This window comes from Eptatretus burgeri, chromosome 10 (genome assembly GCF_056783735.1).
Source record: "Eptatretus burgeri isolate ZD-2024b chromosome 10, Ebu_testis_v1, whole genome shotgun sequence".
NCBI classification, from domain to species: Eukaryota; Metazoa; Chordata; class Myxini; order Myxiniformes; family Myxinidae; genus Eptatretus; species Eptatretus burgeri.
The window spans coordinates 99,171,370-99,196,651 of NC_140970.1; the positions used below are offsets into that span (position 1 = coordinate 99,171,370).

At 42.9% G+C, this 25,282-nt stretch overlaps 1 protein-coding gene across 1 annotated transcript in view; it reads left to right on the plus strand.

Annotated features, from left to right (window-relative positions):
- Positions 1-23,849, plus strand: part of LOC147019257 (aldehyde dehydrogenase, mitochondrial-like) — a 59,218-nt gene extending 35,369 nt beyond the window's left edge. The window contains exons 7-13 of the mRNA XM_085899596.1: positions 5,805-5,918; positions 13,551-13,653; positions 13,775-13,959; positions 19,353-19,517; positions 21,726-21,883; positions 22,219-22,333; positions 23,499-23,849. Coding sequence (XP_085755722.1) covers positions 5,805-5,918; positions 13,551-13,653; positions 13,775-13,959; positions 19,353-19,517; positions 21,726-21,883; positions 22,219-22,333; positions 23,499-23,531 — 873 coding nt within the window. The 3' untranslated portion in view covers positions 23,532-23,849. The remainder of the gene's footprint in view (positions 1-5,804; positions 5,919-13,550; positions 13,654-13,774; positions 13,960-19,352; positions 19,518-21,725; positions 21,884-22,218; positions 22,334-23,498) is intronic.
- The last annotated feature ends 1,433 nt before the right edge of the window (positions 23,850-25,282 follow it).

The window sequence follows — 25,282 nt, forward strand, 5'->3', positions numbered from 1 at the left end:
GCTTTCTTGGTGGCTCTGCCATTTTCCTAAAACACACAAACACATTCATGTTAGGAACCACCACCGCCCATGCAGTTAGATACATTCTATAATGCAGTTAATAATACATTCTATTATATCAAAGTTTCTCAGCTTATCTGAAGAAATAATATCATATATAAATAATTGTATTTGTTCATTTAGTTTCTCAACATCTCTACCAGCAATTCTGCATTACCTGAAAAACAATGGATTCTACACAAATTGTTTCAGAATTAGTTTTTTCTAATTTGTTTATAATGATGGTCGATTGATGGATGGATGGGCAGATGATGCATTCATGGCAATGATATATGTGTATATAAGCTCTGCTGGTTGACTAATGTCAGCAGAGCTAAATGCATCTAAACAAATGACATCATGGATTTATTTGTCAAAGAATAAAATATTCTATTTGCATGTCTATATTTTACGCTATAATTGGGTATATCACTGGTTTCGTAAAGTAGAATATTTTGCCTATTTTTTGCAAATTTGTCCAAATATTTATTTTGTTGTTACTATAATAACAGAAAAGTGTCATAAATTGTTAAAGCTCATCATTCCAATTATTTTGATATGTCACATGATACACTTTACTTCTTAAACAAAACACTGATAGAAAATATACACATTTTTTTAATGTTTTGACAGTTATGCATTGTTTCCTTTAAAAAAAAGGCATAAAAATGAAAACTTCCCAACATCTTTCATATCCTTTAGGGATGTCTAAAGGATACAAAAATGTATACAAACAACAGTTGGCAGACCAAAAATGCGAACTCAGATTTTTTAACATATTACCCTACACTATTTTGACAGGAAGTGATTTTTTTTTTAATGTCATGAACAAACTTTAGTACATCACGGGTGGTGAAGATTGTGATAAAGTTTCATTGGAATTGTGTGTGTAATTTTGGAGAAGAAAGCAAATACCTCTTTGGGGAGGGAACCCACTCCCTCCCCTCCCCCCGTAAACTCCCTCTGGAGACTCCTCCAGACCACGTTTTTTTATGCCATCATGGGTGATGAAGGTTGTGGTTAAATTTCATTGAAATCATAGGTGTAGTTTATGAAAGAGAGAGGAGGGGAAAGGGGAGGCATCGGAAGAGGATAGGAAGAGGAGGCATCGGAAGAGGATAGGAGGGAAAGGGAAGGCAGCAGGAGAGGAGGGGAAAGGAAGGCAGCGGGAGAGGAGGGGAAGGGAAGGAAGTGTGAGTGGAGGGTAGGCAGCGTACCAAGGTATTACAGGGTGATAAAACGCACCCAAACGGCAACATTTTATTTTTAACCGCGGTGTTCTATTTAATTCCGGGCAGAAAATCTTTCCACTTCATATTCTTCTTCACTTGTAATGATGTGAGTCTCATTCAATCCTGTTTCTCAGATTGATTAGATTCAGAAAATGCTGATTACACTGAACAACAAAAATTTTTTACTGGAGATGTGTAAAGTGATTTAGACTAATTTGGGTACGCTGATTTCAAAAATCATAACCGTTTTGCTGTATCACGTCAGGATTTTCAGTAACAGAAATATTCCCATTGCCTAGAAGTCAGGATTTCAATGAAATTTACAAAAATTCATTTATTCATTTATTTCATCATGAATGCTTCAAAATTATAGAAATTACAGAAAAACTCCACTAGAATGTAATTAAAAATGCTTTAGGCATTTGGCTTTGCGTTTGTGCTGCTCTGTGTCAGTTTCACGATGCAGGAACCAGCAGAAATCGCCCATCATGTTCGGGTTGTGCCGCCCTTGGTAACGCGTCTCCATGAGTGAAATCTCTTGGTGGAATCGCTCGCCGTGCTCGTCCGAGACTGCTCCCAAGTTGTCAGGGAAGAAGTTCAGGTGCTGGTGTAGGAAATGGATTTTCAGGGACATCCTGGAGCCAAGTTTCCTGAAGGGCTCCAGCAGCTGCTGCACTATTTCTTCATAGTTGTCCGCGCGCTCGTTCCCCAAGAAGTTGTCCGTCACAGCTTTGAAGCTCCTCCACGCTGCCAGCTCTTTGGGGTTTAGAGTTGTCGGAAAAGTTTCGTCCTTCATAATCTGTCGGATTTGCGGTCCAACAAAGACACCAGCCTTGATCTTGGCCTCCGACAAGGTGTTGCCAAACTTTTCCTTGAGGTATAAAAACCCACGCCCATTCAGATCCATTGCCCGTACAAAACTTTTCATCAAGCCGAGCTTTATGTGGAGTGGTGGAAGGAAAACCTTGGCTGGGTCGACAAGGGCGACATGCTTCACGTTGTGTCGACCAGGTACATGCTCTTTTCGCTCTTCCAATCTTTCTTCGTCCAGTGATTCTTGTCGTCTCTGCTATCCCAGAGACAAAGGAAGCACATGTATTTCGTGTAGCCTGACTGCAGCCCTAACAACAGCGCCACCACTTTCAAGTCTCCGCAGATGTGCCAGTTGAAGTCATTGTACTTGATGGAATCAAGCAGCTGCCGCATAGTCTCATAGGTCTCTGTCATGCCGAACGCGTGAGCCAGTGGGACTGATGGTTTCTCGTTGCCATTGTGGAGCAAAACAGCCTTCACGCTGTTCTTCCCCGAGTCGATGAAGAGGCGCCAGTCTGCAGGATCGTGATCACACCCAAGTTCTTTCAACAGACCGTTGATGTCACTGCAGAATGTCATCGTGTCTTCCATCTCAAAGAACTCAGCCATGTCTCTGTGACATGCTCTGAACAAGGATATCTTGGTGTTAGGTTCAAGTAGATTCCACTGCTGCAGCCTTGATCCAAGCAGCTCTGCCTTCGCCTTTGACAGCGAGAGATCTCTTACAAGATCATTTAAGTCTCCCTGGTTCAGAAGGTGTGATTCTTGAGTGTCGGGTTCAAAAGGTTCATCATCACCATCCTCTTCACCACTGCTTACAGCTATGTTCTGATCAGCTGGAGGTGTTGGAACGGGGTTCTCGTCATCATGAGGCACAGGTTTACGAGCAGAGACGCAGTCAGCGTACTTGATGTGACCTTTATTCTTCTTGTTGAAGCCGGCGATGCTTGTGCAGCAGAAATAACAATCATCATGATGATTCTGCGGCTCACGCCATATCATGGGCACCGCAAATGGCATGCTCGCGCGCTTGCCCACCAACCACTGAGTCAAGGTTGTGTGACAGCTTGTGCAGCAGATGTGTGGTGCCCAGCTCTGTTCTTGGTCCCCCACCTTACACCCGAAGTAGTGAAAGTAGGCAGCCTTCATTTTCACTGCTGTAGATATACTTCGCTGTTGATCTTTTTTGGTATACCGACCACAGACATAACAGAAGTTGTCAGGATGATTGGTACAGGAACGCCTACTCATCTTTATCTGAAAGAAAGAAATATAACGCAAGTTAACAACAATTGTACGAAATAGACATGTTAAAGACGTATATAAATTTCATTGAAATCCTGACTTCTAGGCAATGGGAGTATTTCTGTTCCTGAAAATCCTGACGTGATACAGCAAAACAGTTATGATTTTTGAAATCAGCGTACCCAAATTAGTCTTAATCACTTTACACATCTCCAGTAAAAAAAATTTTTTGAAATTTGTTGTTCAGTGTTATACATCGCCTTTTAAACATCACAAAGCAGGTCGCTCTACTTGCAACACAGATGAGAAAAGGATACGAAAAAGCAGCTGATATTTCAATCATCTCTTCACATGATTTTGAAAAGGTGAAGGTTAATTTTTAGTCCGGTTAAAAATTTTTTTTACAGCAATTACACAAACATTGATATTTCTATCAGCGAAGCAATGGGTCTTTGTTTTGGTTGCTTTGAAACGAGCAACCAAGCAGCTTGGTGAGCACTTGCCAAGTGGCTTAAGAACTCAAGCAAGCACTCCTATGGAATGGCTGGCTTGACAAATGATTACTGATTGCCATTCGGTCATTCAAACCCATGAACCCGGAAACACCCAAGCAATGTCGGAATTGGACAAATGAACACTTTTTTTTTCTTTTTTTTTTAGTAGTCAGAACTGCTGCTAAGTTCAATTCTGGAGCTTAAATTTTATAATTTGGCTGAGTTTAAGAGATTCTCGAGGTTATGTCGTGTGGAAATGAAATAAAGCCACGAACAGTGGCGTCTGCGGGCGTTTTTTTACCATTGCAATGTATCCAGTGATTCGTAGATATGATGATCAGGCATTCAATGACATAAGTGAAGAAAGCGAAAGAAAAAAAACTTTGTTAATAAACCGTTGTGGCTGTTCCAACTCGGGGCATTGTTTAGCAGGCTGACCAAAATAGCGAATTAAGCAAATTGAGACTCCAGCAAGGTAACCAGGATGCGCGTGATGAAGGATATAATTAAATAAGGCCGTTAATTATCTCCAAAAGGGATGTTTCAATTTACCCAAACACCCAATTTTCACTCATGCACTCCCTCGGAGTTCCCTTCATATGGCTGCAAAGTTTCAGGCTGCGAGATTTCATGGTTTTGAAGTTATGGATGAGATGCACACACACACTGTCACACATTGGTATAGATGAAATATTGATGGTTCCTGTTCTTCTGCTCTTCCTTTGGGTTCTGGCATCCCTCAATGTTGCTTTTTGGTTCTAATCTTGTTCTTGTTGTTCATCAGTGAACTTTGTGCCTTTGTGCTTTCTTGGACAACCCTCTACACTTCATAACCGATTATTCTTTGTACTTATCAGGCAATAAATGAACTTTGTACCTCTCAATTTGTAGTTACCTTGTAAGCTCTCATTTAACCACAATTTTGTTACCGGTTTTGAGAAGGTAATTATGAAAAAAGTTATTACTTGCAAAAATCGAAGATTTTTCCAAGTATATTGGTCGTTAAGTATTGGTATTGGTATATTGGTCTGTCTGTCTGTGTCTGTCTGCCTGTCAACCGCCGACAGGTCACAATTTTAAACCGATCTTCACGAAACTTCACCCCCTGGTGGATCTCATCATGAGCAATAAAAGCCTGTTGTTTTCTAAAGGCCAAAGGTCAACAACTTTGTTAAATTTCTGAAATCCTGAGTTTTCATCAGGTTGACTTGAATTTGAACAGGATTTGCCTATCAGGCCATTAAATTGAACCACCAATTATTAATGAGGTCAACATAGGCCAAAGGTCAACAACCTCGGTGAAATTTCTAAAATCCTCAATTTTCATCCCATTGACTTGAAATTTGAAGAGGATTTGTATATCAGGTGACTGAATTCAGTCACCACTTATTTTTATGGTCAAATTTGTTTTTTGGGATTTTGCGAGTGTCGTGCTCTGCATGACGTCTCTCTTGTTTATTTGTTTGCTTTTACTTTTTGCTGTTATTTTTCCAAAATCAATCTCAGAGTTCATAATCACGGCTGATAAGAATGATTGCATGAAGAGCTGTGGTTGGTTTAATGATAATTTCGTTTATTGCATAGAAGTTTTATCGTTTTGTTGTAATGTACGGTTTGTATTAATATTTGACTTGGTTTTTCAATGAAATGGTTGTGTTCTGCTGCACAATTATTGCTTTCTCTGTAATTTTTCTTTGTTTATGAGGTGGTCTAAGTTCCTATTTGATAGCTGGTACTCATTGTAGTTGTACTGTTCTTTGGAAGGACTCAGCAAAATGGGCTAAAAATATCAATTATGAAGTCTGTTCCACTGATTTCCTTCGTCCCATTCACAATTTACTCTTTTTGTTATTGTTTGACTGATTGGTTTGAAATCCACTGTTATGTGCTGTTGATGTGACCCAATATTGTTTTGCTCTGAACTATTTTGTTGCAAATATAAGAAGTTGGTGAGATGTGATAAATTAATGTGTGTGTACAGGCTGGATTTCCTCCGGGGGTTGTGAACGTCTTAACTGGATTTGGACCGACGGCGGGAGCTGCCCTCGCTAACCACCCAGACGTCCAAAAACTTGCGTTCACGGGTTCTACAGAGGTACGTACAACAGAGTGGGAACCATTGACATCTATGTCACTAAACCTGTACATGTTGGTGCTAGATGATTATTAAACTTGTACGTGTTGATGATGTTTTACCTTGGCACCTGCTTTATGAGTCATTTCCGAAGGAAGTGACTTATAAAATGGGGGTCCATGTCCGTCGATCCGTCCGTCTGTCCACAATCAATCTTTCGATCATTATTCTGCAACCTGTGGTCAGAATGACTTTAAACTCAGAGGGATGATACTTGGGGAGATGCCGCAGAACCTCGCGCAATTACATTTCAGATTTTTGACCAATTGACTTGGTTAATTAGTCTAATCAATTAATCTTCAAAGTCTTAAAACTCATCGACTATGCATAGTTTTTGCTTCTGGTTTTGGTATAATGGTTCTATGGAACAATGTCTACAGCTTGTCTGAGCGTTTTTTTTTTCCGAATTTTTGTCCAGGAGGAAAGAAGATCATGAGTCTTAATGAGTATGAAGTTCATTAGGGCCAATTGATCTTCAAAGTCCTAAAACTCGTCGAGTATTCATTGCTTTTGTTTCTGGTTTGGTATAATGGTTCTATGGAATAATGTATACAGCTTATTTATACCGTAACCATCTCCTGCGTCGCGGTTCCTTGTCAGGGGACTTACATTAAGGTGTATCGACATATATCGCTTCGCTTGACGACGGATTACCTCCCGTTCCCATATCATGCGGCATCATTATTCCCCACGTCTATATCTAGTGGCAAACGTTTTTTGTTTTGTTTGTTTAAATAGGGAAGCGTAAACGTACTATTACCGTGTAAATTTGATATGTAATCCAAGCACGCATTTACTTCCGTGACTGAGGTTCGTGTGGCTGGCTGTGCGAGGTTTGTTTGAGCCACCTTCAAGGTTTATCATGGCTAGAAGAAAAGGCCAAGTCAAAAACTTGAAACCATTCAGTCAGAAATGTTCTGAAACATGTCAAGTTTCCGCTGATGCTAGTTCGTATCACGATAATTTAGCTGTAGAGCACACATCGACAACAGTACTTTCTCAACATGACGGAAATGCACCAATGTCGACTGATGACTCGGATCATTACTCCTTTTCACCGATTATATTTATACCAATGATGTGCAACTACAAGCAAGTACCAGCGAATGTGTTACAATAAGTTTTCATCAGAAACAGAATTCTTCCAAGGTATGTGAACCCACTGACGCATGTGACGCGCCAAATTCATGGAATGGTACGAAACGTACTATCGTAAGGAGATGCACTGACGAATAAAAATCGGATTAAGTAGTTTCAAACAATGATGTTGTGCGTCTACGAGTCGAGCAGACCACGACATACAGATTCGTTCCTCCAAATCAAGATTGGCAGCGGAAAATCTTCCGGGAAAAAGATATTCCATTATGTTCTGTGTTGACATATGGAATATCTGGTGTGACGTTGCGAGATCCCGCATGGTCGTGTGGCATGCATAAAATACGAGGCGGCGGTAATTGTTTTTATCGGTCAATTTCATTGTGTACCACAGGAACACAAGAATTTCACCAACAAATTCATCAGGATTTATTATATTTTGAAAAAATGCATCGTGACAAAGTAACTGCACTGCTGTGGCAAAATGAGACCTTCCAAGCTCACATAGCTAAAACAGCTACCGCTGGTGAAGACGCGACCAGTGTGGATGTTTTCTGTGCCACAGCGTACCTTGGAACTAGAATTTATGTCTCCCAGAAACCTGGCGAGAATGGTGCATGGACGTGGAGCATGTACGGTCCTGAAATTGTTGTAAATGAAACGAGTCCCAACCCGTGTGCACTATATTTGATCAACACTAATTCTGATCATCTCGATGTTGTCACCGCCGTAAAGATGAGTACTGACAACGAACCAGAAGAGCAGGCACTATTCACACCAATTTACTTTTACTGGCAAACCTCCGTCGCCGCACGACTCGATTTCACAGTTATCAACAAACTTTTCTTTTTCAAACAAACTTTTCTTTATCAACAAACTGACAGCTACACTGTCAGCAGAATACCAACGCTTCCCTGAAACAGATGGGTGTCGCTCTTTTTTTTTCCATGCACTTTCCTACGCAATTACTGGTTCGTGTAATGATTGTGAATCACTTTGTGACAAGGTGGTTGATTTCATGGATACAAATTGGCCATCTGTTGCTGTTCACCTTAGGGAAGGCGAGACGTTAAAGAAACATTTTCAACGAATGCACAAAGTCTCCACAGTTGATCATGTAGCCATATTCGCGGCTGCAGCATTTCTTGATACAGACATATGCATTCACGATTCAGTGAGTAGTAGTTCAACTTCATCACAAAACGTACGTACGTACGTGGCGTAAATATGACGCTGAATCACTGATGGGTACATTGAAAACTGAAAAGTCTTCTTGTTCTATATTCATCGCTAAGTATCGCCGAGGCTGTTACGGACTCTTGAAATCAATGGGAAAATATGTCAACCCTGTAGAGATGTCTTACAAACAAATGGGTGATGATGATGATGATGATGGGGATGATGATGATGATGAAGTGTGCGTCAAATGTTATTCCGAACGAAGTAGTTATTGGTCCTAATGGAAGAGAAAGTGGAGGTTTGATAGTGAATTTCGCCTTCACGAGCAAATCGGAGATCCACAAAAATATAAACGGCAAGCGCGTATTGATCCACAAAGTAGTGAAAAATTGAGAAATGATGACAAGCTGTACAAAGAAACTACACACCATGATCCTGTCAAAGCCCCCAAATTGAAGGTTAATGACAAAGGCTACAAAGAAACAACATGCCATGATCCTGTCAAGGGCCCTAAATTGAAAGATAAGATCAAAGAATACAAAGAATCTGCACGTTGTGATCCAATAAAAGGCCTGAAATTGAAACAACACAGCCAGTTGTACAAGCATAAAGCTCACTCTGACCCACACAAGTGTGCACGAATTCGTGATATGGATACTGATCACGAGCGTATTTACAACCAGTGTCCAGGTAATCGTATGTCGAAACATATCAGTGATCGTCTCAGTAAATCAGTATCACGATCTTCACCCACTTATTCCGAATATGAAAAAGACGCTAATACAGCAGCGAAACGTAAATCTCGTCTACCGAACGAAGACGAGCCAAGTTCCAAACCGATGAGATATGATCTAGATGAGTTTGAAGGTGAAACATTGCAAGATTGCATTGGTCGTTTTCTCACCAGAACATCCACTGGACCAATGGACGTTTGCTCAGTATGCCACAATACATGGTTCGTTCATGCAGTCAGCGAAGTCTGTGAATCTGTCCGACAAAAAGATGATGAAAATCATAAATCTCTCTCTGGTTATCGATGGGTTGATGACAAAGAATGGATTTGCTCAACTTGCTCAGCTCATATTTGTGCTGGTAAAGTAGCCAAATTCTCTACATTAAAGAACAACCTCGCCTTTCCAGAAATTCCACCTGAATTAGCGGGCATGCGTCCACGAGAAGAACGAATAATATTGTTGTGGGGCCGGATCTCGGTGGCTGGCACGACCGCTAGGGGTGGCAATAGAGTAGGCTCCACCGAACACACCGGAATGTAGGTCGTGACCCTCGGATAAGTCCGAAAGGTCATGGGTCCCTTATCGGACCGAAGATCGCCAATAGGTCGACTACGTAGGATAGGGTCAATTACCAATTTCAATATACCTAAATACCCACGTCGTCCAAACTACTGGGGGAATTCACCCTCGGCAGGATCTGTGCGATCCAGGCCGTTACCGAGCTGGATCCGATTCGTACCCCGAGCGGAGAGTACGAGAACCCTGCCGGGCCAATTGCACGATTACGGCAGCAACGGCCTTCCTAATCCCCCATACGCACCGTGGCAAACCAGTGGCAGAAAGGACAAGGACGAGCTGGTACATTCAACAAGAGGGGAATTTATTAACTCGTCGGGGGACAAGGGGAACACGTAAGGGAAGAGTTATCCAAATATAGCAAGGCAAATAATGTACAAGGGCAAGATACTTAAGCAATGTCTACTTGTCAGACGGGGCCCACGGACACACACACACGCACACACAAATACCCAGAAAGAGATGGACTTTATTGCGCCTTCAGCTCGGAGGGAAGACGAGCTGAGGGAAGAGAACGTGCTGGCTTCCTGGCCGCGTTCGCACGGCTAGATGTCCTGTCCGCACCTTCCCGGAGCACCAGTCGTCAAAGGACGGACCAGGGCAGCCGAATCCAGAGGAGGCGAGACGAGGTGATCTCCCGTGATGAGATGGTCGACCGCTATCGCCACGATCCACGATCCTCCAGAACGCACTTTTGTCGACAACCACTCACTGGCTTTGGATGCCAGGTTGGAAATGTCTGAATTGAAATGTCCTTTCCCACAAGAAATGCCTCACACACGATGACAGGCTGCTTGGCAAATGCCACGATCTCTGTCTCTCCACGCTGGTCCCGCCAACCACACTCCTCCTCTTTAGGATGGAGGGGCTTCTTCTCCTGGCCACTCGCCTCCTGATTGGTCAGACCCATTGCGCGATTCCCTGGCCGTCTCCCATTGGACAGGCCCACAGTAGGCGGGGCAACTCCCACCCTTCCGGGTGGAGTCCCGATCGGAGGCGTTTGTAGCTCCGCATACCTCCTCACCTCCGACCACGTGCGTAATGGCGATGGTGTTGAGTGGGGGACGGAGCGGGTGAGACACCCGCTCCTTGCCGATTGGCCAAAGAGGGACGCCATGCCCATGTTAAACTCCGCCCACGCACGCGCTCGCTCGCCGGCGAGCAAAGAACGTGGACAATGCCGAAAGCAGAAAGTTGTTGGGGGTCGTTGGATGGGATGTAAAATCCTAACTATAAAATAACTCCGCAGCACACGTACAATTAATTGGCCATTAAACTACGGGACGGGACCCTGACTAGAAACACATACTTACCGATATAACTGATCTATAGGACCTGTATGTTGAGTGCTCATGGCTTCCATATTCGTAACAATATCACCTCGTATACCGTTCATGCAATTATTCGAATTACCCCGCGGTGGCCAGACTGCTGTTCGAGGGAACGTTGTCAACGTGCCAAATCCTGCAATGCAGACTGTAACCTTTCTTCCGTGCAACCTGAGCGATACACAGACTATTGCTGTGAAACTGAAAAGAACGAAAGAATACAAAAGCGCCCCATTCCATGAAAACATAAGACCTGTGTTTTGTGTAAAAGCCATGAAGTCCCTTACTGATAAATCTGCATTATTGTATAAAGATGTTCAGCGAGACGATGCTAGGTTGGAACGAATTAGACAGGATACAAGTGAAATGGCAATGGAACTGAGAAACCGCTCTACTAACGGGCAGGTGGATCCTAACGTGCGGTTGGCATCTCGTAAGAAAGCGGTTTCATCAGGTAATGATAATGAAAATCGGTCAAAAATGGGAAACAAAACGTCATGCGAGAATAGCAAAGAGCCTGACACAAAAACTGATGATGATGGCTTCAGTGAGACCAACAAATCAGAAAAGCACGCTGGTAACGCGGATACCTCACTTGAAAATACTGACAACTCCGACAAAACACTGGATATCGCACCAGGCGAAGGTCAACGGCCATCTAGCATGTATCAAGATCCTCTGGCTGAATACATGTCATTCCCTTCTATATACTGCGGACAAACACCAGGGGACAACTCAGAATGTCCAGTTAGAGTAACTTACAGTGAATTAGGCGAATGGGAATGCAGACATATTGACTGACGTGTATCTAAGTCGGTACTAAGTCTTTCATTCAAACTGAAAAAGAAACAGTTTCAACAAATATCACAGAGAGTCAGCTTAGCCGTAGGCCATAGGCCGTGTGAAAGGCAAAAGTGATGGATACGATCATACCGCAGGAAGCGTCAAAGCGGATTGTGGAGAAAGACTGGTAAAACTTGATGAGGGTTATGAAATATTTCGATCGTTGCCAAATTCACCTGCTTATCTCGAGGAAAAAAAAAGAAAGATGTATTAGCAATGATAAGACAACTATGTGTGCCCGATTCTTCGATAACCGAACAAAATAATTTATCAACAACGTACTAAAAAGCCGGCACCATCTTATAGGACCACTCAAAGATTACTTTTACAGAGCGGAATTTCAGCAACGACGTTCCCCAGGTATTCAGGCCATAGCATGGATTGAAGGTGCACCCATTCTTTACGTGAACACAGACGATGAACTTGTTGAATTCATCGACGAGTGCATATCGTGTGGTTCTGATGTTCCCGAGGATTTACAACATCTGTTGAAACTTCAAGAACATCGACATTCCAAAACGTGTCGGAAAAAAAGGAAAAGCAGTTTTCCGATTCAATCTTCCTATTCCACCGATGCGGAAGACGTGCATGCTTCGACCATTGAGTGAAGCTGATGAAATTGACGATAACGAGAAAAAGTTGTACAAGAACTCTTACTTTGATATCATGCAAACTTCTTCTTCTTTCGGCTGCTCCCGTTAGGGGTCGCCACAGCGGATCATCCGTTATGATCCGCATACTGATTGGCACAGGTTTTTACGCCGGATGCCCTTCCTGACGCAATCCTGGTCGCCTCTTACGACACAGGGATAAGGATTGGGTTTCGCCATGATTCCGGGCTGCCCTACACCCTCTCATAGCGCGGCCCAGCGCAGAGCTCCCGTCCTCAAGCGATCCTCCAACCCAAGCTTCCGAGTAGCCGGATTACAGGCGCACGCCACCATGCCCGGTACACTTTGATATCATGCAAACAATGAGTCTTAATGAGTATGAAGTTCATTAGGGCCGGAATAAAAACAATGAATGTTCATGAATATATCCAAATCGATGAGGTTGGAACTGACCAGGGCCCACGGGCCGTATGTTTTTAAATTATTATTTTTTTGACCTCTGCCACAGAAGGTGGCCAGAGGTTTTGTTTTCACCCATGTTTGTTTGTCCGTGAGCAGGATATCTCAAATTATGGACGGATTCGGACAAAACTTGGTGGACAGGTTAGGTGTCTGACAAGGATGAATTGATAACACTTTGGTGAAGGTTCAGTTCTGGATCTGGATACTAGAATTCCAGAGGTGATTTTTCATCATTTAGGGGTCGGCCAAAAACGATATATAGCATAATGTTTGGGTGTTTGACAAGAATGAATTGGTTAGATTTTGGTGAAAGTCCGGATCCGGATCCAGATATGAGAAATTTCTAAGTGATTCTTCACCATTTAGAGATTGGACCAAAAATGATATACAGCATTTCTCAAAAAAGTTATGGACGGATTCAGACGAAACTTAGTGAATGAGTTGGGTAGGTGACAAAAACAAGCCAATTAGATTTTGGTTTTGGTTCGCATGCAGATTCGGCCCATAAATGGGATACAAAACATAATCTGTTCAGTCTGGGGGAGGTATGTGATCTACCAATTGCTGTTCTAGTTCCAAATGTGATCGTTTGTTTTTTTTAATCCTCCACTCTGCACCTTGTCCTGTATGGGCAATTGATTTTCATTGACACAGAAATTTTCACAATATGTTGATGTCAATCCAGAATGTCAAACATTTTAATGTGCCAGGCATAAATTGTGTACATGAAGCCGTGGTGTTTAACATGAGCGGTGCTTTAAACAGATTGGACAGTTGGTGATGCAAGCTGCTGGTGCAAGCAACCTGAAGAGAATCACTTTGGAGCTGGGTGGGAAGAGCCCTCTGATCATCTTCCCTGATGCAGATTGTATGTATCAAAGTGGGGACTTGACTTAACTTGACTTGCTTTGAGTTGAGCGGGGCAAATGTGCTGCTCTACATAGGCAATCGCTAACCCAGGAATATTTTTGCAAATGCTGCATCCACAGTGGCGGAAGCTGTGGAAGCGAGTCACTTTGCCTTGTTCTTCAATCAAGGACAGTGCTGTTGTGCCGGGACACGGACCTTTGTACATGTTGACGTGTATGAGGAGTTTGCCGCACGCAGCGTGGAACGAGCGCGGAACAGAGTGGTCGGTGACCCTTTCCTGGCTAATACGGAACATGGCCCACAGGTTTGTGTGGAATGTTGTGTGTGGCAGCTGCATTTGCTCTTTTTGAACATCGAGATACCCACAAGAGATGTGCATGTTAGGTTTTCTTTGGTGATTGGATACTTTATGGAAATGAAACCTTTGCAAGATATTTGGACCACTAATCTCAAGAGATGCTCGACATTTCATTTGGACAAATGTCAATGCGAGCCTCATTGAGTGGTGCCGAATCCTTGTCCCGAAAAATGCTTGTTCATGTGGTGGCTTTTATGTCTGCCTGAGGCTTCAAATGTAAAGCCCACGCTCAGGCTGCTTAATTATTTTAATAGTAAGCTAAGGCTGGAGAGCCTGTGGGCTCGGTGGAAGAACAACTGGAGAATCCAAACCATGTCCTCTCAACTTCAGGCCAGTAAGGTTTCCTCTACTTACAGTGCCTTCAGAAAGTATTCACACCCCGAGACTTTTGTCACATTTTGTTGTGTTACTGCCTGAATTTAAAATGGATTAAATTAATAAAAAATTGTCACTAATCTACATAAAATGTATCAAAATGACAAAGTAAAAACGTGTTTTTAGAAATTTTTACCCCCCCCCCCCGGCCCCCATCAATACTTTGTAGAAGCGCCTTTGGCAGCAATTTCTAACTTCAAGTCTTGGGTATGTCTGTATCAGCTTTACACATGAGATATTCAATCTCACTTGTGATGGTCCATCACTCGGCATTCTTCATGATCTAATCATAGTGTCGTCATTTGGTCAATCAAGACTGCAGTACACAAGATTCTTTGGGACGTTCATTTGTACCTCCAGGACCTTGCAGACATTAACGACGAATGTCCTCAACTCTCGCTCCACTTGGATGCAGTGTGTGATCTTGGGATGTACTGAAACCGTACGATGGTACTGTGCGAATCTCTTGGTTAATTGGCAGGAAGTGAGTGCAGTTTGGTACTCCATCTTCTTCTTGTCCATTCGTCACCGTCCTCCACAAAGATTTTATCTTGATATTCAATCAAATCAATTGATATCGATTTGTGCATCGAAAAAGTTTTTTTTCTTTCTTCTTCTTTTTATTGTGTTAATTTTGTTTCAAAATCTTATGCATGTAGCTTTCATTATCCCAAACACTCGTCGTCACCATCATGAGTTGGTGGAATTTCCACGATTACGTGTGTGTGTGTGTGTGTGTGTGTGTGTGTGTGTGTGTGTGTGTGTGTGTGTGTGTGTGTGCATGCATGTATGTGTTTTTATATGTATTTACATAATACACACACAAGCAGGGTGAACTGGCATTGCCGGGCAACGTCGGGTCCCTCCTCCCACCCCACCCCCTGAGGGACGAATTAATCGATATTGTCGAAAGAAGTGAAGGTATCGATGTTTATCCTCGTCGCCATGTAATTAATCTGGGGTGTGTTCAGTTACCATGTTTGTTGTGGAACGCTCGCCAAGTGGCTTAAGCACTCAAGCAAGCACTTCATTCAAAACTTAACAAAGAACAGGTGGCTTGGCAAGCGCGAGCTCGCTGCTTGGTAACTGCACACACCCCCTGGACATCCCGACAGCATAAAGTACAATACTTACAAAACGTAGACAAAAGGACAGTTTTTTTTATTTTATTTTATTATATTTTTAATTATAGACAAAATATTAATTGTGACTTTTCTTTGTAATGAAAATGTACATAAACTCATTTAAATGTTCGAAAGTGGACGTGTACATTTCATGTACATACGTGCACATAACTTCTTTCTCGTGGACATGTACATAATAAATATCTCTCAGGAATTTCCCCAGGCTCCCGACTAATCGATGACAGACCTCGGAATTTTTTGACGAAAACAATTTTGATGTTTATTTACTTCGCATAATATGTGAATTCCACGTCCATCAGTTTGCTTATGAGCCTTAAAGTCGGGCGAAAGCCAAATTATGATTATAATTTTTAAAGAAAACCACTATTTTCTTTCCTCTGTGCTATGAGAACGTACTGTACCTTCATTGAGTGGTGTATATTAGACCGCTACGCCCGGTGTTGACTTAGTGGTTAGGGTGGCGGCTTGGGATCCTAGGGTCCTGAGTTCTAGCCCCGTTGGCCGCTGAATTAATATCCACCAGGAGGTTGACTGAACCTGTCATCCTTCCGAGCTCGGCAAAATGAGTACCAGTGTACTGGTAAGGGGGACACTGCATCAGCGGCATAGCCGCATCCCAACCAATGATGCAACCAGCAGCCACAGGCTGCACTTGACAGATGGAGATTAGACCGCTGTCACAATCGCTGCAAACAAAACCTGTATTACCTCATTTGAGTTGTCATTAAAATGTGCCTTTGTTTCCTCAAAACAATCTCTTCATTAAATGATAGAGGACACGTTGTTCAGTCTTCAAATGTACATCAGAGGGCGATGAACAATCAGATCTAGGCGGAGTGAACAAGATGGAGGCGATGTACAGGCGTCTGGAGGGAAAGGTGTGTCCTTGCTCATGGGTGGTGCTTGTGACATTGGGGGAGAGGGGGGAAGGCATGGCCTGTAGAATGGGTAGTGCTTATGACCCACAGACACAAACTTGGCTTTCTTCATATATATATATATATATATATATATATATATATATATATATATATATATATATATATATATATATTTATATTTATATATATATATATATTTATATTTATATATATATATATATATATTTTTATATATATATATATATTTATATATATATATATATATATATTTATATATATATATATATATATTTATATTTATATATATATATATATTTATATTTATATATATATATATATATATATATATTTATATATATATATATATATATATATTGCCGTGTCTAGGCCGATAAACACCGATGCTGGAAGGATGGACCGAGATGGCTTTAACTCCCAGACTGCGTTCGATTAATAGTGGGTTTGTGCGCGTAAGAACCGAGGAGAGACATGAGAACCTTAACTATTGTAAAACCACTGGGTTTATTTCCCGAACCAAAAAACAAAATAACCAGGGGATGGTGATCGTGACTGTGAAGACGGCATGTTGAGGTTGGGAAGAAAGGGGGAACAAGAAATCGAGAATGAATAATTATATACAATGACAATAAAACCCATGGTTACACACATAAGATTTATTCACAGACAGGAAAATGGAATGGCACCAAGAACTAACTGGGTGGGCTATCTCTGGTGGTGGGGACATCAAGGGAGGGTTGGGGGGTGCGGTGTGACACTAAAGCACCTATGGACAAGCGGAATGAGGTGAGCAGGTGATAAGGAGACGGGCAGGTTGACAAATGGGGCAAAGCAGGAACGACGAAAAGGCAGGCAGGCAAGCACCACAGCGCAACCATTTTTTGTCCCTGGTTCACTTTCTCTCGCCTTGCTTTGCGCCAAACTCGACTCTCCTCAGAAATGATCTCAATTTTCGAGTCAGTTCTCCTCAGAACTCCTGATCCTTCTACAACTGCACCTACGTGATGCAGGCTCCTCTCCTCACTCTCTGGACCACACTCCACCCCTCGAGGCATCCATATGTCCGTCCCTGATAGTCTGCAGCTCTGCCCCCCTCTCTTCCTTTCCTGGCAGAGCCCCAAGGTCACCCGGTCCCATGTGGTGGGATATTTCAAGCGGTTCTACGTACAACTTCCTTAACCTTGAACCCTCATCAATTATTGCCACGCACCATCCCCTGTATGGTGCACATGCAAACAAGACAATCCTTAAGCTGACGTGTCCCCTGCTAATTACATCGAGATTGGCTAACTACTCCTACATGGACCATGCTACTCCATACACTTCTATCTGTTCTACGGCAATGTCTAACCCCCACCCCCTCCCCCACACACACATAATACATACATACGAGAAGACCCATTGCAGCTCATGCCTGCAAACCTGCTTCCTTTAATCTATGTACTCAGCAACCCCTTCTCCCATTCTGCTCTACCCCTTTACACATTTACCTCAAAGCTTTCATCAACTCCCACTTATTATTTTCCAACTGCCTTCTTTACATATTCACTTCCCTCAATCCCTTCATCTTCATCCACTTCCACTTGTATCTCTTTTCTCACAACCTTTTGTACCTCATCATCCCCGAGCACAAGCCGCAGGAGTGCATGGAAGTCAAATAAACAAACACCTCGATTGATCATGATCATTTCCAACGTCTATGGTTTAATGCAGCGAATCAACATATTCTATTACAGTATGACTTGTAACAGCCACTACCACCAAGAATAGTGAGCGCTACACGATACACTCGCGCTACTCACACGCATGGAAGACCACAGAATTCCAAGAGCGTTTTTCCGTGGTCAACTTAAATTTAGTAAACGATCATGTGGTGGGCAAACGAAGCACTCACCATAAGGATATCCTTAAATCTACACTCGTCTTGTTCCATTCCAGTTGTCACCTGGAACCATCAGGCCACAAACAGGTCGGCCTGGCGCAACATTTGCCACAAAGGCCTGGACTACTTTGAATGTTGGAGCCTTGCCATCGATCGATGGAAGAAAGGAAAACTTGCCAACGTCAATCTCAGCAAGGACCTGTCGATGTGTTTGCGGTCGACACTGTGGGTCCCACATTGGCCTGTACAGCCATCGCACAATTCACAATGCTTGGTGAGCACACTAATGAAGGGGTGGGGGGGGGGGACATTCGTCGAAAGAGACGACTCGCACCATCATAGCTCGGATAATTCAAAATGTGAATATGAGACTTCCAAAGACATTTTAGGCTGATCTGAAAATCAACATGGCGGACGCATGATTATTATTATTATTATTATTTTTTTCCTGACAATTGTGGGTGGAGTCATTACGTTTTTAGTATGCAAGATATTTTTTTGGTCGCTGGGGTTGGGGTAGAGGGGGGGGTGGGGACAAATGAGTCCGATGCAAATGAGTCCGATTAACATGCAGACATAATCAGCTGAGACCATTATACATTGCGAGGGACTGTATTGATGCATGCATAGATGCCCTAAGTGTGATCTCTCCCCCCAATATTCCCCATACTCGCCACTTCTCCCCTTCCATCAACATCCCTCCCGTATGACCTTCCCTTCCCTCACGACACCATCCTTCCTCTTTTTCATATTCTTTCCATTTCCATTCCTTTTCTCCCTTTTTAATTTTTCTCCGTTTGTCCTCGTCTTCTCATGCATACGCACAAAATATTTGCATCCTTCCTCCCTTTCCACCTGAATTAATTGTTGGTATATAACTATGAATACCCTGTCACTTCAAAACTGTATTTAACTTGAGTTTCTAGTATGGGGAACTGTACTTGTACTAACTAAATCCTCGTTCAGCTAGAGGTTGTTGTTGTTCTTCAAAGTATGTCTCAGCCTGGTTATATACATGACTGTGAGCCTCTCTGGCAGGTGGATGAGAAGCAGATGAACACCATTCTGAAGTATGTCGACTCGGGCCGACACGAGGGTGCAAAGCTGCTTTGCGGAGGAAGCAGAGTCCGTGACCGAGGATGGTTTGTGGAACCAACAGTGTTTGGAAATGTAAAGGATGACATGAAGATCGCAAAAGAAGAGGTAATGTTGAGTTGGAGTTTAATATTGTGGAGATTAATTTTTTTTCCATACGAGGGTCGAAGCTCGTGGAGGAGCTAAATGACAAAGAGCAGCAAGTTCACAAACTACTAAAGCTTTTGGGGGTGGGGGGTGGGGGGAGAGGGGCGGGTTGGACTACAAAATGAGTTACAACGGCCTGGAGAGGAACAGAATGGGAAATGATCATCGTTTGTCGCAGAGATCGTGGTTGTGCATGAGGGAGTGATTGTTAGCACATTTGAAAGAATGAAGTGAGGATGACGCAACAGACACAGAGATGATTCCACAGTTGGGAGAATAAGAGAACAAATGAATACAGGTGGGCAACTCGTCTGGATTTTTGAGAGAGCGAGCAAATGAGGGTTTCTGGAGGAACATATGTGACCTGTAGTGGTTTGCGGACGGCAGAAGGAGCAAGACGAGAATATAAGCTTTTTATAAAATAGATATCCCAACAACTTGCCGCCAGGGGGAGAATGACAGTCCTTGGGAATCCACATCCTGCCTTGCGATAGCAGTGGTGTGGAAGATGTTGTTTGGAATCGCTTCAAGATGTGAAAGGTGGGAAGCAGGAGAACCAGCCCAGAGTGGGGAACCACACTCCATGAAGCTCCACATGAAAGCCTTGCACCTTGTGATGAGCCTGGTGTGGCTCAGGAAGGCCTTAACTCCCCATCGAATACCCAGATGGTGACTCGTCTGTGATACTGTCTTGGCATTATGATCCTCCCATAAAGTTATGGCAGATAGTGAGGCCAAGCACGTACAGTGGCTGTCCTGAAAAGTGGATTGGATAGTTTTATTGCCAATCCTGGCGGAGAGAGCGTGTGACTTGCTCGCATTGAACGTCATGTTCCAAGTAGCAGACCAGCGGGTTATATTATCTGATTATGATGAAAAGGATTCAGCAGTGAAGTGATTTCTTGTTCTGCACAGGGTCCTTTGGGATATGAATGAAAGCTTTGTATTCAAGAGAACCATTGAGATAGACCAAGAATAATGTCGGTATACACTGCGTTGTGGAAGACGGTGCAAGCTCATGGCAGATAATGAGGCCGAGGAGGTCCAGCGACTGCACCTTCGAAGATGCTGCCTTCAATAACTCTGCTTTTCCTTGAATAGTGTCCAGCATGACCCCATCATTTGCGACGGAAGGGCATTGTGGTCCAGACACAGACCTGACCAGCTCCCACCAGGCTTTGAAGGATGATTGGAGGCTGGAGAATTTGTATCTCAGGTGCGCTTGATGTTTTTGCTCATTGTCCGATAGGATGGCCGGAGGTAGCATATTTTTACCTTTGCGTCGTCCAGCTTGGGTTAGATTCCCGACCTGACGATAAATTGTCAGATTGGTGTTTTTCAGACGTGTTGCATCACGATGTGCACCCTCCTTCAGATGATCATTAAACCGGATGTCCCATCTGCTCGCATTATTTGTTGGACTTTGACAATCCCAAGATGTATTTAGCATTGGCTGTGCTGTTTGGAGTTATCTCCGGCACCCGGAACGAATTGCAAGTTCGCACCCAAATTCCAAATGATTCGTCAACGTCCACCGACTAATCCTTGTAGACGGGGCATGTGGCTTCATGTCCAACTGAGGGACGATGCACTTTAGCCAGACTCGGTGGCGTAATGGTTAGAGCGTCTGCTCTCAGTGGGAGGTCGGCGGTTCGAACTCCGGCCGAGTCATACCAACCATTTTAAAATGGTACGTGCTGCTCCCTTGCTTTGACACTCATCGATTCAATGAATTCACGATCCACGATTCAATCGTGAAAATTAGTTGCGAGGACAAAAGCTCAGGTGTGGTTTCATTTAGTGTTCTGCATTACTCCTGCAATTTGTTGAGCATGAGCTACAGGGCAGCATTTATGACAATCCTGTGGAACATCTCATCATTATCAACCTCATCACGCAAAAATAGTTTGCTATTGTGGAGCATGTGCAAGTAGGATATGTTGGTTGGGTGAACGCGATGGGAGGCATGAAGTGTCTGTTGCTGATAATGATGGTTTTCAAATTCCGGGTTAAAAGGACGAGCCATCTGATGTTGATTCTGCCTCCTGTGAGGAGTGTCAATTTGACTGTTGTGAAATTATTATTATTATTATTATTATTATTATTTTTACGTTGTTGTTTGATGACATTGTACTTGTTTGGGTTGTAATAACCAACTGTTCTTGATAGATATTTGGCCCAGTGATGCAGCTGCTGCCATTTGAGTCTGAGGAAGAGGTGCTTGAGAGAGCCAACAAGACAGATTACGGCCTTGCTGCTGGAGTCTTCACACGAGACATTAACGTCGCGCACAGACTTTCTGCAGGCCTTCGTGCTGGCACAGTCTGGTGAGGATCCTTGAAGATTGTTGAATGTACCTGTTGAGGTTGGTGGTTGTGTGGCCTTTCACAGGTGACTGTCCCTCACCTTTGTAGTCTTTAAAAACCGTGGTAAATTGCTTGTGCCATTTTGTTTCCCTGATGTACTTCCTACAAGCGTACTTAATTTTTGGCTTTGCCATCCCATGTTTAACTTCGCTCATATATTTAGAGATATGCCTATTGTGGATTATTCCTTACAGCTCTGGAAATATCTTATTTATTTATTTATTTATTTATTTGTTTGATGCATTCGTTTGGTTTACACAAACAGTACCCACTCTAACTCCAGTCCACTCTTTCAGGGTCAACTGCTACAATGTGTTGGAGGCCCAAGCTCCGTTTGGTGGGTTCAAGACCTCAGGGATAGGGCGGGAGCTGGGAAGCTATGGGCTCGATGCCTACACCGAGATCAAAACGGTACGATGTCCATCTGGAACGCTCTTTGTCCTCTTTCAGAGTTATGATTTTCACACAAGCAAACTGACAGTCATGGATGTGGCAGCAGTTATACTTGGAAAGATGTCTCGGTTAAGATGAGCATTGGCTGTGCTGTTTGGGACAAACTGTATGCATGCTGTATAATTAATGGTGGAGTAACACTCATATTATTTGGTCTCTGAACTACTCTGTTAGCTTTGGTGATCATTTAGCCTGGCAGGATGGCCTAGAACTACAGGTGTGCACATTAGCCTCTGAGCTGTCTCACCTGAGTTTGAATCTCGTCCCAGCTACAAACTGTCATCCCGGTGTTTCACAGGCAGGGTGATTCGTCAACGTGTATACCGTCCCTCGGATGGATGTTAAACAGGTCTCCCATCTGCCGGCATTTGTTGGTGGATGTTAAAGACCCTACGGTGTCTTTCGTGAAGGGTAGGGTGAGCTATGACCGACACCATGAACATCTTACAAATTTCTGCCCAAACTTGGAGGACATCAGCAGCATTTCATGCCCTCAGCTAATGATGTTACATGCAGCCTTGTGCTGCATACGAAAGAAGGTGATCGTTTAATGAAAAACATTGCTCTTTTAAATCGAACCGCTCTATTTACCTCTGTCACTAAAGGTGGACGAAGGTCATGTTTTCACCCCTGTCACCCCTGTCGTCTGTCTGTCTGGCTGTCTTTGACTTTGAGCAAGGTATCTCAAAAAGTTATGGATATATTTTGACTAAATTTGGTGGACAGGTTGGGTGTGTGACAAGGAAGAGTTTATTCGTTTTTAATTTTTTTTTATTTTGGTGAAGATTGAATCCAGATCTGAGAATTTTTTTAATGTGATTCTTCGCTATTGAGAGATGAGACTAAAATGATAAAAAGCACGATGTATCAAAACATTGTGTATGTATTCTGACAAAACTGGGTGAGTTGAGTAGTAGACAATAACAAGCCGATTTGATTTTGGTTCACGTCCAGATGCAGATCTGTCTATCAGTGGGATACAAAATGTAAACTGTTCAGCCTGGCAGAGGTACGCATTCTTCCGAGTGCTGTTCTAGTTTAACATGTATTGTGAGACATTTACTACAAATCCTAATCTCGACCTCTACTTCCTGCTATTCACTCCATTACCCCTTGTTTATAGGTAACCATAAAGGTGCCACCAAAAAATCCATAGATCACGTCTCCCTGTGAGCTACCCAACACCGCCATGTATGCCATCGGTTGCGTGGTAATCATGGATCTACTCTCCTTGCATCAAATCAACCAAGTGCAACTAATGAATGTGTCATATGATGAACATAACACCTGTGATTTCTATGTCTGTGAAACTTTCTTTATTTCATGATTCTTGGGAGGTGGAAAGTATAGTTTTTGACTAATGAAAAATCTTTTCTTTTTTTTGTCCACTGGTATTTTGCAAAGGGTCATGCAAGTCCATAATGCTTAATGTGATTCAATTTGCCTCAAATAAAGTGTTTTTTGTGAAATGTAACTTTGGAGCTGTCATTGTAATATTTTGATGCTTTCTCAAGGTGCAAGAGTAAGGACCAAATTTATGAAAGGCTCTTAGTGAGCATCTTGCTAACACGTGCCTAACCCTTAAACGCTGACAAAGACATCGTTGTACGTGCACAGCTAATCGCATGTCTAAATAGCAATTTACGAAGGGAGATAAACAGCCGGTTTGTTGTGCGTGCCGAAACGGCCGATTTGCCTGTGAAACATCGCACATATCTCCAACATTTCACAGGCAGGGTGATTCTTCAACGTGTACACAGTCCTTCCGATGGATGTTAAACAGGTCTCCCATCTGCCGGCATTTGTTGGTGGAAGTTAAAGACCCCACGGTGTCTTTCATGAAGGGTAGGCGAGCTATTGCCAACACCATGAACAACTTACAAATTTCTGCCCAAACTTAGAGGACATCAGCGGCACTTCATGCCCTCAGCCAATGATGTTACACACAGCCTTGTGCTGCAGAAGAAATAAGGTGATTGGTTAATTAAAACATTCCTCTTTTAAATAGAACCGCTCTATTTACCTCTGTTACTAAAGGTGGACGGAGGTTATGTTTTCACCCCCGTCACCCCTGTCTGGCCGTCTCTGTCTTTGGGCAAGGTATCTCAAAAAGTTATGGATAGATTTTTGGTCCACTTCCATAGAATCGCAGCACTATGGACAATTGTTGGAGGGGATTCAGTGCATTGCTCCTCATCGTAGGTTGATCCAAGTCATCTTGTATTAGATTCAGCAGCCAACGAAATTATTCCTTCGAGCATCTAACTACGGACAAATTTTATGTCGTCATACTTCTCCAGAGGATTGTATCTGTCTTCGAACATTCTCGATGCACGTCTGTGAACTGTCCTATTCCTGTCCTCTTCTGCGTTGAGCTAATTCAAGCAAACATCCCATGTAAACTACCAATTACAAGCCATGCAATGCTTGCTTCACGGCCTTAAACGCACTCTTAAACATACCCTCACCAACCGTGTAAAAGTTTCTTTGTTTTTTTTTTAATGCTTTTGATTAGGTTTTGATTGCGCATTAGATAATCGATCTCTCTTCAGTGATTGGTGACTAACTTTGAATGGGTGATCATTGCATGATTAGCGATTCTACACGAGTCTAATTCTTAAATGCCTTTCGTAAATTTGGCCCTTCGCGTTTAAAGTTCTGAGCTGTGTTTGTCAGACTTCATATTGTGGTCTTGCTAGCAACACTGTCACGTTGTGGACTTGAAAGATCCACTGACCTCTTTATTATTCACCAAATTGATGAGAGAGACAGAGACAGACAGACTTTGGTTATTTTAACTTTATGAATACCGGTTGTAACAACCGACCTATCCAGTACCACTATCAGGGATGCCTCTTAGCAGTGGTTGGACCCCCATCCCCCTCCACCCCAAAGCAAGTATGGCAT